Here is a 14,086-nt window from a genome sequence, read left to right on the forward strand (position 1 = left end):
ATGCTGAAAGAGAAGCAATAGAAGCAATTGCAATACAAGTTGATTTGGGATAGATGCTAAAATCCTTATGTAAGTAATAACAATGTGAGCACAAAGATATTTGACGATTCTTGCCAAATGCTATGATTTAGCAGCTGATATGGCTTTTGCCCAACTCTTCCCTCATCCAGTCCCTGAAGCTAATATGTGTTGAGTAAAAGTTATATTGAGAAATAAAACCTGTTTTCAAAAAGCTGTTAAAGTGTCTGCATTTATGGAATGTGTCAATCTACTGTGTTCTTTATCCCCTAGATAGATTGGGGGTTGGAGACATGGGGGTGGGGATGGTGAAGGTATTCTGTTAGTTTATTGAGGCTAAATATAGTTTAAATTATAAAATTATATACTTTTACATGCTTAACTGAAATACTTTGGAAGAGATGCTACTGTTCAAAGGAAAACCGAGTCAATTAAACAACTGCATTTGAAAAGTGCCCAGAGTGTTTTCAATTAAAATGGCACTCCCGGTATCTGGTTTTGCCAGGCATATGGGATCAATCAGGAAGTTTGTGCTGATGTTTTCTTTGGGAAATGCTGATAGCTCGACGCATGTGTAGCAGCTACAAGGAATCTCAGTTACTCCAGCAGCACTTATTTTTAAAAAACCCGCCCTCTCCTTTACTGCTTCAGTGTCAGAGTCATAAGGACACTTAAAGTTTCATCCTATCAGGACCTGACTCCTCGTGCTGGTCTACTGAGAAAGTGCGGGTATAAGAGACGATATCCAGAAGGAGGGGGAGATTATTTTGTCTGAAATCTTTTTTTGCAGAAGGATCTGTACATAAAGCCTGAGGAGACTGAACGACAACTCTAATCTGACACTTACCTGCTTTTATTTCTGTTGGACAATGCGGCAGGCTGCAACCCTCTCCTTACTGCTGTATGCTGCCTGCTGTTTGGGCGTTTACGTCCCTTTCTCTTTCCAGAAGAGGCCTTTCTTGAGGAACACCTATGATCTGAAGGAACGCCGCAATGCCTTGGACACAGGAACCAACCGAGTGCTCAAGTTGGGCGCCGTCTTCAAACGAAACGTGCGCAAGCTGAGGGAGAAGAGTGACAACCTGGACCTGGTCTTCCTCGTGGATGAGTCTTCTAGTGTGGGCAACGCCAACTTCATCAATGAGCTGAAGTTCGTCAAGAAGCTGCTGTCGGACTTCCCAGTGGTGCCGTCTGCCACCCGGGTGGCGATAGTGACCTTCTCCTCCAAGAACAATGTGGTGCCCAGGGTCGACTACATCTCTGCCCCGCAGTACCACCAGCACAAGTGTTCACTGCTCAATGAGGAAATCCCCGCCATCAACTACCGGGGAGGAGGGACCTTCACAAAGGGAGCATTCCAGCAAGCTGCAGTAAGGCATTCTCCTGTTTACCATTCATTCTAAGATAGGACAACAGAGCTAGGCAATTGATCAACAGACAAGAGGGAATTGTAAGCTTGTATAGTAGTTGGTTGAAATGTAACAAGTCTATCAGAGTTGCAGTGGATAAAGGAATGGTCTTTCCATTCAGCAGTTAAATATTTTCCCTCGTAGTTCGATGTTTTTAACTTAAGGTTCACAAATGTAAAATATTTGAAATTGTGGTTTTTCTATTGTGCAAATATTTTAATTCCCATCTCAGAAGCTATATCCTAGCTCACACTGATGCACTTTCACCCATCGCTCCTTGCTCATTGAATTGGATGGGGTCCAGATCTCTACCTCTCTCTCTCCTTTTACTCTCTGACCAAATATTTGGTCACTGCCTTAATATCTTCTCGTGTCTTCGACGTACTTTGATAACACTCTTGGGAAGTACTCGGGAGATTTTTGCTATGTACGTTGTTATTAATGTTGTCTTGTGTGAGCATTTTGGGAAACAATTTAGTTTGTGTGTTCAGCAGTGTAGATGTCTGAAGTACCATTCTGCTCACAGAGCTGCACGAGGCTGAGTCAGGACAGTCTGATAATCACAGGGTGTGAGCTGTCTCACAACCACAGCTTATCTATCATGCAGAAACAGAGTAAAATGTAATGCACAGACAAGACCAACTCTTCAAGTTGCTGAATACTTAAATTAAGTGAAATATGTCTAAATATCTAAGTGGGGCTTGCACATTAATGAGTAAATTGCAATTATGCCGAACTCTGAAGAAGTGTCTCGACCTGAAACATCACCCATTTCTTCTCTCCAGAGATGTTGCTTGTCGCAGAGTTACTCCAGTGTTTTGTATCTATCTTCGCTGTCTATCATCTGCAGTTCCTTCCTACACATGAAACTGAGGGAAGCATTTTACCTACGGCCTAGGTGCAGCATGTTAAACTTTGCATTAGAAGTTTCAAGAGCCAAGAGTAAAGACTGTTTAAGTGTCATATGCACCAGGACTAGAAAATTGCAATTCTTACAGGCCTGTCCCACTTGGGCGTCATTTGCACGTCACGCAGATGGCGCGCAAAGATTTTGTACATCTCAAAATCCTGGGGCGTCGCGCGTGACCGCGCATCACTGCCTACATCACCACGCATCATGCACGCGTAATGTGCACCATGCGCGCATCGTGTGCGCGTCACATCGCGCGCCGTGATGCGTAAATTATATCGCATAAATGACGCGCAAATCACTCTCAAGTGGGACAGGACGCGCAAATTACTCTCAAGGTGGACAGGCCCTTTACTTTACAGATAGATTAGATGTTGCAGTTAAGATTGTGCAGTGTGGTTCAAGAGTCTGATGGTCGGTGAGAAGAAGCTGTCTTGAGCCTAGAAGTAATGATTCTCAAGCTTTTGTTACCTCTTCCTGCTGCTATCTGCCAGATGAGAGCATGGCCAAGGTGGTGTGGGTCTTTGATGATATTAGCTGTCTTCTTGAGCCAGCGCTTCTGGTAGATCTACTTCGATAGTGAGTGGGTCAATACCCATGATGGACTGGGCAATGTCCACCACTTTCTGCAGCCTGGGCATTCCTAGGCATTTGTATTACCGGACCACACTGTAATGCGATCACTTAATATGCTTTCCACTGTACATCGGTAGAAGTTTGACAGAGCATTCTGCGACATGTTGGGTGCTCTGTCAACATTGTGCAGCCAAGTCTCACACGAGAGATCTGAGTTCAATATCTAGGCTGACAATAAGCACAGAGGAAGAGTTAATTGTCAGATGTGTTGCTGCTTGAAGGCAATGTTAAATTGTCTCCTCTCTCAAATGGTTGAAAAAGATCCTCAAGTAGCAGGAGATCCTTCCTGGAATTTCACTGCCACCAATTGGATTTTAAATGGGAGAAACTGGCATTTTCATCATTGTAACAATTATGGTATTTCATTGATTAAGAAGAACTATAAAACTTTATGGTACTTTATGAGTGCATAGCTTTATTTTTACTATGAAATAAAATTCATGTCTGGCAAATCAAATAAATTTGAAAATCATTGAAATAGTGCCTTGAGATCCTTGGTATCCTACACAGAGGGTAAAACATGGTTTTCCTGAGTCCTTTCATACAGAGCACAATGTTTCTGTCATTGCAGGACATTCGGTATTGCATTGGATATCACCTTAGTTGTGTGGTTAAAGTGGGATTTGAACCAAGTATATTCTTAGTCAAGGCAAAACACTATTCATTGAGCAAGTCAAGTCAAAACACTATTCATAGCCAACCTTGTCTATTTGTATCAATTCATGGAAGGGAGAAGGAATAAGCATTAAAGATTACAATTAAACATTTATATAACAATATAATTATTGCAATAATATAATATTTCAATAATGCAATTATATTATGGAGCATGACTAACTGGAACTTTGTCAACAACGCATTGACGATTTACTGGTTTGAACTCCCACAATGAAAGAGTGCCACTTAGGATTGAACGGAGAACAGGACAAGGCCATTCAGTCCCTCAGTCTATTTCTCCTATGCAATTAGATCAGTGTTTATCTGTAACAGAGTGCCGTCTACCCACCTTGGTGCAGTTACCCTTAACATTCTCTCCTGACTTTAATCAACCCAAGGTTTGATCAATTCAGGTGGAAGGAGATCCAGATTTTCTTAATCTTTTGTATGAAGCAGAGCATCCCAACATCACTGTCAAATTGCACCCTCATAACCAGAATTCTGAATTTCCCTTTTCCATTTATAACTTCACCCATTGGTCATACTTTTCTACACTGACTTTATTGAATAGTCATAACTAGGAGCATAGATTTACAAAACTTCCCCAGTATAAGCACCAGTGTCAACATATCTGCAAAGCAGAGTATTTTCAACCATCCATGAACACACGTAAGGGAGTGATAAGTAGCTCAAAAGAAATTGAAGGGTTTTCTTTGCACTATAAAATCAGTATTAAACCACAGCAAGAAAGGGATAGCCTTTAAATATATTTTAGGGCATAATTTTATATTCCCTCATTTACAGGATTTATCACCACAAAGTAGCAATGTTACAAAATTTTGAGATTTAATATATAGTCTGCAATTTATCCCATCAGATAAAGCATAAAAAGAAGTTTAATTTGACACCTAATTCACTTTCATATCTCAAGTAATAAAAAAGTTAAGGCCATTTTCATACTCGGAAATTAGCATCTTGTTCCCTATTGATTTTCTATGGACATAACAAAAAAGCTGTGATCCTGGACAGTCAAAAGCCTTCTTAAAAATTAAGAGAACTGAATGAAATTTGCAGTTATCATAGATTGAACCATTCTGAAACAAATATAAAATAATCTTACTTGGATGACCTGAAATTAAAGCATATAATTAGTTAGTTACCCAATTGTAGCTAATTTCAAACTTCAATTACTAGATCTAAACATCTATCCATTTCTTAATAAATGATTAACATTTTTAAATAGCCTAAGTGTCCAAATAATATTCACAAATAATTCACAATAAAACATGATTTTTAAATCTCATTTACATCAATTTATAGGCCAAATGGAAGGAATTTAGTGTTCAATTGCTGTAAATTAAAGTCCATTTTAAATCAGCTTTCTAGTGGATCCTGTGAACGCGCTGGTTTAGAACGTTCACATTGCGGTAGATTTGTGCCCTCAAATGCCCAGAAAAATACTGCGGGATATAAAGAGCCCAAAATGAACTACTCGCTATAGTAAACTTTGTATAAAGGGGTCTTAAGAAGCCCCTTTTAATGTAAAAATAAGGTACATACCTTTAATTGTTTGCTTTATAAAACCCTGGGGCTGCGAGAGGTCGCGGGTTGAGAGAGTGATTTTAAAACTATTATAACTATTATTCGAGGCCTATAAAACTAATAATACCTTTTGCGACGGGGTCTTTCAGCGATTTTTCGTTAATGATTTACTAGGCTGAACATCTTCGATTGGAACAGCCTAGTAAAAATCGCGTTTTAAACCCGCCCCCTCTAAACAGCGCCAAAATCGCGCACACGGGCTGGGGCAGATTCTCAGCGACACTTCGGGTAGGTTTTGCAACATACCTACACAAAGCTTCCCATTGATTTCATTGAAACATGTATAGTACCTATGTGACTTAACAGGTTAGGTGTATCCTTGGTTTGGCCGCCTTGGACCAGAGGTTGGAGTGTGTAAAAGTGGTGTTAAGGTAAACGAACCACCGCAGTTTTATAGAATGATGGAGCAGGCACAAAGTGCCAGATCAAAAAAAAAACATTCTTCTATTTCTTATGCGCTTACATCATACCTGATGGCCCGATAAAAGATAATATTGTGTTACACCTTGAACACGATGAAGGTGCTTCCACAGTGCTATTGCAAGGGAGTTCCATAAGTTAAACCAGCAATGATAAAGGAATGGAGATGGTCATCCAAGTTAGGAAATTGAGTGACTGGGAAGCAGTGATGTTCTCTTGCACTTAAGTTGTTGCACATATCCTTCTAGATGGTTTAGTGCATGGGGTTTGGAAGTTATGTTGGAATAGATATTATTTTAATAGCTTTTGTTAAGTATTCACCAAATTCCCTGAGTGGGACTTATCTGGAAGATATCAAGAATAATGAGTCAAGAGTGTTCTATTGTCATATGGCCCGAAATGGAACAATTAAATTCTTACTTGCAGCAGCCCAACAGATATGTAACATAGTACTCTGTAAACACCATAATAAACAAAAACAAAAGCCTTAGTGAGGAGCAGTGCATTTTCCCCAATTATTTGCTTGCTATGTGAAGGAAGCAACTGCAGATGCTGGTTTACACCAAAGATAGACACAAAATGCTGGAGTAACTCAGCGGGAAAGGCAGCATCTCTGGAGAGAAAGAATGGGTGGCATTTCGGGTCGAGACCCTTCTTCAGACTGTCACCCATTCCTTCTCTCCAGAGATGCTGCCTATCCCACTGTGATACTCCAGCAATTTGTGTCTATCTTCGGTGACAAGCAAATAAATGGGGAAAATGCACTGTTAATTTTGTCTATTTGTTTGGTATGTCCTCCCTGGATGGCCTTCTCATAGTTTTAATATATGGAGCTTCCAATTATATAATCAAGGAATCTCACAGTACACATTTAGCCCACCGTGACTATATCAACTCATTGAAAGAGTGACCCAATTAATCAGAGAACTCATTCATCCCATATGGTTCTGCAGACAATTTCTCTCCCAGTCGGCTAAGAGTGTGCATTTCCATGTGTTGGGAAGAGGATAAACAGATGTCATCAATACTAGAAGGTAACCAAGAAACCTTAAGGGGAATTGAGATGAAACCTGTTAACCTAGACAGCGGTGGAATGCAGAACTCTTTCCCACAGGGAATAATTGAGGCCCGTAGAATACAGTACATGGAAAGCTTGGGCTGTAGATTTTCTGCAAAAATATTCGTACTCTTCAGAATGTTACTATTATTTCTGCTTCCACTATGCAATGCACTCTGGATGACAATAACTTACAGCATTAAAATTAAAGGCTTTTACAAATTCCCTCGGGCTCCACATGGAATATTTAGATTCCATCTCACCCGCAGAACAAAACATCCACCTCATTGAGTCTGTTGAATTAACCAGACGTTGCAATTGCTTACAAAGTTTCAATGTAACTGGGTCATTTCCCATGGGAGGGTGAAATCTAGGCAATTCCTCTATGATCTAAACCAACCCAGCAGAAATATTTCTCCAATATCACATTCTCGTAATTCATTTATCACCCCTTGCATTTAATGAGAGGTTCATACCTTCAACTTGAAGTCCATTTCATTCCAAGGATCGTTTTTGCAAATTGCTATCTATGAATCCCAATAATCTTCGAACCTGAGTTTAACTCTCCCACTGTGACAGGATGAATACTTAATTAAAAAAGTGATATCATAGGGGATTTTAAGGTATTAGATGTAAGGCAATGATTTACAGTTCTGGCATTCATACCTTGTGAATGGGGCACTATCACAGCTGTTTGCTTCAGTTTCCATATTGGAACTCATTGTTCCAACATAAACTCTCTGTGTTTCATGCTGTACAGATGCTAGTTATTAGCAAGCACCTATTAACCCTAAAGGATATAATAACATTTTGTCATAGTCTTGAGTAATGATGAGAATATTTTAGTTTATTTTTCACCATAAGACTAAACTGTGAGTAAATTCATTGAACCAAATAAAGGTTATCGTTCCAATAAGCTTATTGCTTGTTGAGAGATCAATCATCCTCATCCTTCCTGTGTACCCCAAATGATTCATGCTTTGAACTTGCTCATATGGTTTGTTGTCATTATTTTGGACGATGATATTTTCCTTTTATTGTTGCTCCAAATTTTCTCATTTTCACCACAATGAACAACATTCCTGGGCAGTTTTTCCCACTACCCTTCATAACCTCAATGTGTCAATCAGTCTTGGCATAAGAGTTTGTTGATTTTCAGTGGAGGTAACGATCTATCTTGTCATCTACAAAAAGGAGTGGGGAAATGAGTAGAAACTGCTTCCCAGGAGAGGCTTAGTGACCAGGTAAAACAGTAAGAACATAAGTATCAGTCTGAAGAAGGGTCTCGACCCGAAACGTCACCCATTCCTTCTCTCCATCCTGCATCTGCAATTCTCTCCTACACAGTAAGAAGGTAGTTGGCAACAGATCCAGATGGGAGATGAGACTATTTATTTTAAAGCAACTTGTTAGAATCTGGACTTAAAGGACAATGGAACCAGATCTAATGGTAAGTTTCAAAAGGAAATGTAATAAAAACTAGACTAAGTGGGACCCGTTGAGGGCTGGTCACCCAACGCAATATTCCACCTCTCCACCAATTCCAATATTGCTCACCAGTAGGGGGGGGCTTTCTGTTGCGCTAGTATGGGTGTGGGCTGAAGGTACTGGTTTCCAGAGGGCTGGTATAGACATTGTGGGACGAATGGATTCTTGGGCTGGCAGCTCAGTCCAGCACGGCAGCCTGGCAGTACAGTCACTCAGACCTGGCAGGCTGGCAGCTGAGAAATTCTGCCCAAAACAGGTGACAGACTGCGAGAGAGAAGGGGGGAGAGGGTGGACTGAATGTATTATTGGCCTGGCAGTTCAGTCACTTACAGCTGGTGGGCTGGCAGTTCACTTACTCACGGCTCGTGGGCTGGCAGTGCAGTCACTCATGCCTTGTATGCTGGCAGTTCACTCAGTCACCCCTCCTCCCTTCACCACCCCACCCCCCCCAACAACTCTGCTCCTTGTCATTCACACACACACACACAGACTCACAAGCAAAAACGTGCTTTAAATAACATCCAACAATATACTTACCATAGACAGAGCAGCTCCCCTGAATTATTCAACGGCGCCTGCACTCGGCACCATCTTGACGCCACCCTCTGAGTGAGCCACCATACTTCTGGGTTTTATAGTCCCTCCCCCCTGCCGCCAGCGGGGGCAGCAGAGAGAATGGCGATTTTTTTAAAAAACATTAATTTCTCTCTGATTTTTCATCAATGGGAAAAGTCCTCCAGTCTAGTCTGGCGGAGGGGGGCTCGGAGCGAGGTGGCCAAAAATGACGGCCGTAAGTGGCAGCGTTCTCTTGGAAATCACATCGCAGTGAGCCAAAAGCGGTCAAGATCTTACTTTTAGTAATATAGAAGATAGATGTGCAGGGTTATGGGAAATGGGTAGGGGAGTAAAATTAATTGAAGAGCTGTAGGAAGGAACTGCAAATACAGGTTTAAACTGAAGATAGATGCAAAAAGCTGGAGTAACTAAACGCGTCAGGCAGTATCTCTGGAGAGAAGGAATAGGTGATGTTTCGGGTCGAGACCCTTCTTCAGAGCTCTTTGAAAGAGCCAGCACAGAGATGATGAGCTAAACATCTTGTAATATTCTGTAATTCTATGCTGCCCTCAATTTGATTTTATAATGTCTATTCCTGGCACTTCTGCACTTTCGCTGTTTAGTTCTGTTCCCTCAGTGGGAAACCAAATGTAACTCCAAAATAGCTTCACTGACCATAACTCATGCAACAGAGGATTCCATTACTAATTAAAGTGACCATAGGTTATGTCATCGCCAGTTTAGTTTACGATACAACAGCGTCGGATTGCAAAATGCTCATTGACCATGAAATGCTTCAGGCTATTTATGTGATGATCAATGGTGTTACACAGTTACAAGGTTCTCCTCATACGTTTTGCTAATGCTTGCAGGGAGTTAAAGTTTAGCACTCATATTGTTCACCAATATCGCATTTGTACCTTAAATAAAACACTTGCAGCTACCAAAACATTGTCATACACTCCAACATGTGCCTCACTGCTTTACCAGCAAGTACCAGCTTAACACCTAACTGGCGGGACTTGGTGTCAACACTCACCTTTGCAATTGGATCCTCGACCTCCTGACCAACAGACCCCAATTAGTGAGGATAGGGAACAAATTATCCTCTATGATAATCCTCAACAAGGGGGCACAGCAAGGATGCGTCATCAGCCCCCTTCTTTACTCCTTCCACACCCACAACTGTGCAACCATGTACAAATCTAATTCAATTTTCAAATTTGCAGACGACATCACCATCAAATAATGATGGAATGGAGTTGAGGAAGGAGATTGAGAACCTGGTGTTGAGACAACAACCTTTCTCTCAACGTCAGCAAGACAAAGGAGATAGTGATCGACTTCAGGAAGGGAAGCGGTGCACATATCCCAGTTTGCATTGACGGGGCCGAAGTAGAGATAGTTGAAAACTTCAAATTCCTAAGAGTCAATATCACCAACATAGAAACATAGAAACATAGAAATTAGGTGCAGGAGTAGGCCATTCGGCCCTTCGAGCCTACACCGCCATTCAATATGATCATGGCTGATCATCCAACAACTTCTCCTGGACCACCCATATTGAAGCAATGACCAAGAAAGGGCACCAATGCCTCTACCTCCTTAGGCAGCTTAGGAAGTTTGACATGTCCCCTACAACTCTCACCAACTTCTACTGATGCGCTGTAGAAAGTATTTTATCAAGATGCATCACAGCTTGGTTTGGGAACAGCTCCATCCAAGGCCACAAGAAATTGCAGCAAATTGTGGACGCAGCCCAGACCATCACACAAACCAACCTCCCTTCTATTGATTCCATTTATATCTGACGTTGCCTCGGCAAGGCCAGCAGCATAATCAAGGACGAGTCGCACCCTGGCCACTCCCTCTTCTCCCCTCTCCCATCAGGCAAAAGGTATAGAAGTAGGAAACTCCTACACACCTCCAGATTAGGGGACGGGGTGAGATTATGGAGGAATTGTCTGAAGAAGGGTCCCGATCCAAAACATCACCTGCTGGTGTTCCCCAGAGATGCTGCCTGACCTGCTGAGTTACACCTGCACATTGTGTACTTTTGAGGAATTTTAATTGTTCTCATTTACATTGGCCTTATTGATCCATAATTATAAGCAAGGAATTCCCCATTCAATGGCTCACGCCAGCTCTCAGTGGAACTACGTCTCAATTTTTAAATTCTTAAATCCCTCACTGGTCTTGCATCTTCCCATACCTGTGACCTCTGCCAGTGGCACACCCCTTTGAAATACCTACACTCCTCTAACCCGGCCTCTTGGCCATCAGCTGTTTGATGGTCATGCATTCAGTTATTTAGACCTCAAACAAAAAGTCAACTTCTGGAAGAACTCAATAGGTTCTGATGTAGGTCTCAACCCAAAATATCAACCATTCTTTTGCCCCCACAGGTGCTGCTTGATACATTGTTTTACCTAGAGTTTGTGTTTTGCTCCCCGTTCCAGCATCTGCAGCCTCTTGTGCCTTCACTGAGGCCCGAAAGTCTGGAAATCCATTTCTTAACCTTCCTACCCTTCATTATTTACAATACTCCATAAAAATGATTTATTCGAACAACTTAGTAAAAACAGAGCAATAAGTAAACATTCAGCAGGTAAGGCAATGTCTTGGAAAGATAAACCCAGGTAATTCTGTCTTCACAGCTACAGCAACATGGGTTCAATCCTAACCTCCAGTGCTGTCTGGGTGAGGTTTGTAGGTTCTCCCTGTGACTGTGGAGGCTTCCTTTGAGTACTCTTGATCCCTCTCACATTCTAAAGGAAAGTTTGGTGGTTGATTGACTGCTGCTAGTTACCTCCAATGTAAATAATTGGGTGGCAGGAGATGGCATATAAATGGGAATGAACTAGTTGTGGGGAATGTGATGGATAAGATTACTCTGAGAGAGAGCCAGCAAGGACTTGATAGCCCAATTTGCCGCCTGTGATGTGCAATAATTTGCTAAAGTCCAATATATTGTGTGTTTGCACACTCTTCACCCAATCCAGAAACCAAACACTATTGGAATGAAATGATCCAAATAACCTATTTCATCCAAGCTTACTCATAATTCTCCCTGATGAGTAATAGAAAGAAAGGCATGGAAAGTGGTGTGAAAGTAACCAATGTTAGCATCGACTGATCATTTGATCATTGCCATGGTGATTTGTGTGGGGGTTGGTGCATGAATATTGCCTTCCCCCATTTTCCACAATTACAATATTTCACAACTCATTTTTTAAACAATAAATCCTGTGATGATGATGCGTGCAATACAATTGCAAGTCTTTCTTTCTCTTCCACGTCTGGCAGCTCTTGTTAGTGGTAATGTTAAACTGCGAGCAGACGAGAATGCACAGTGCTGGATACATGTAGGAAATGTGTTCCTGTGGGAATGTCTGGAAAAATAAATACTCTGAGAGCAAAAGGATCTCAAACACGTACAAGCCAGGCTCCCAGGAGTTTGTTTTGAACCCAGATCATTCTCAGTTTCTTGCTACTTCTCTTTATTTGCATCCTTCTTACATAACTTCTCCTGTTGTCCACGGATGCCAAATCTATATTTGGTCCTTCTGACAGCCTCTGCTACTCTGAATTGCTAAGCTATCCTTATTACCTTTCCCCTTCAAAGGATCGACTCAACAGCTATCACCCTATCTCTGAACTCCCTTTCTTTTAAAGTCTCCACAAGTTGTGATCTCCAGTATCAAGGCCAATCTGTCCCAAAGGATATTGTCTGCATTCCTTCAGTGCTGTCAAAATCACAAAGAACTGATGGTTGGTTACTGCAGTTCATCATCCCTTCTTGTTCCACTGATTGCTGGACATTTTTCTACATTACAGCAGGGGCTACACCTCACTTGCTATGAAGTGGCTGAAAGGGGTTGTATGAATGCAAGGCTTTCTTAAAGATCACACAGGTAGAACATTCTCTTTATTAGCAGTTCCACTTTTATTCAACTACAACAAGGAACTGTTCTGAGGGATAAGAGGATCGCTCACCACAGATTGACGGTAATTGGCAAAGGAAATGGAGGCAAAATCAGGAAAATGTTCATCATCCAGTGAGCTATTGTGCTCTGGAATGCACTGCCTGAAAGAATGGTGGATGCTGTTTCACTAGCAATTTTTAAAAGCGGAATTGGATAAATATTTAAGTGAAGAAACGTTTAGTGGGGCTATGGGAGTGGGATTAATTGGAGAGTTTTTCACAAGCACAAGTGCACAGATGGTCTTCCTCTCCGCTGAGAAGTAAATAAATCACACAATCCAATCAGCGTCAACTTAAAATGGTCTGTCTTCTTGTCTAACATCATTCAACAATGATACTTGTGCATAGTCTAATTTGCCCTCCTAAACTGCACTGGTTGACATCCATTTTGAATGATTTTTGTACAGCAAAGTGTTGTCATTAAATCATTCTGATTTATTGTCAACCATTAATCTTCATAACATACCAAGCACTACACTCCTGTCGTATTTCATTCCAAAAGCATTTAGGACTGTGGGTTCTGAAAACAGTATTTGGAAAATGTGGTCTTGTTTACGGTCAAAGGGTCAATCTTGTCAATCACGGTGACAGCAAACTCAATGACTGATCAGGAAACGCAGCACAGAATGCCATCGGGTTCATGGGTGACAGACTTCATCACTGACGGCAAATAAACAATCCAGTTCTGAAAATACTGATCCTCCAAGACAGAGTACAGGAACATTTAATGGCAGAGAGCGAAGAAAGGAAGGTTTGCAAACATTGGCGAGAAATGCCACTGAGCTGAATTGTGGAATACAATGCGCTCTCGTTACTGACTGACAAGTTCAGTGCTACCCAAGGGAATGTGTTTCCAGAGAATGATATATTTCACAAACTTCAGTTACGCCAAAGCACTTTGCCACCAGTGAAGTATTTCTTACGACACAAGAAACTGAAAATATTTGTATCTTGAACAAGACACAATGTGAAAGAAACTCAGCATGTGAACGAACTCAGCATATCAGGCACCCTCTGTGGAGGGAATGAACATCTCTATATGCTGCCTGACCCATAGAGTTCCTCCAGCACTTTGTGTTTTTAAATAATTTGAAGTGTAGTCACTCTTGTAATGCAGGAAATGTGCCAGCCAATCACTACAGTTCCTACAGTTAATAATGAGGAAATGTGACTTTTTTTTGCAATATTGATTGTGGGATCAATATTGGCTGGCACACTTGTCTTGGAACTTTCTCTGTCTATTTGCGCAGGCAAACAGTGTCTCATTTCATCTCAACTCATCCAAAGGGCAGCGCCTTAGACAATGCAGGACTCCATCAGGGGTCTATTAGAGTCAAAGATAGATACAA

At 41.4% G+C, this 14,086-nt stretch overlaps 1 protein-coding gene across 1 annotated transcript in view; it reads left to right on the forward strand.

Moving 5' to 3' along the window:
- Nucleotides 1–387: 387 nt before the first annotated feature.
- The window catches only part of svep1 (sushi, von Willebrand factor type A, EGF and pentraxin domain containing 1), a 161,374-nt gene continuing 147,675 nt past the window's right edge, over nucleotides 388–14,086 (forward strand). The window contains exon 1 of the mRNA XM_055630810.1: nucleotides 388–1,388. Within this exon, the coding sequence (XP_055486785.1) occupies nucleotides 888–1,388 (501 nt within the window). The 5' untranslated portion in view covers nucleotides 388–887. The remainder of the gene's footprint in view (nucleotides 1,389–14,086) is intronic.

This window comes from Leucoraja erinacea, chromosome 3 (assembly GCF_028641065.1).
Source record: "Leucoraja erinacea ecotype New England chromosome 3, Leri_hhj_1, whole genome shotgun sequence".
NCBI classification, from domain to species: Eukaryota; Metazoa; Chordata; class Chondrichthyes; order Rajiformes; family Rajidae; genus Leucoraja; species Leucoraja erinaceus.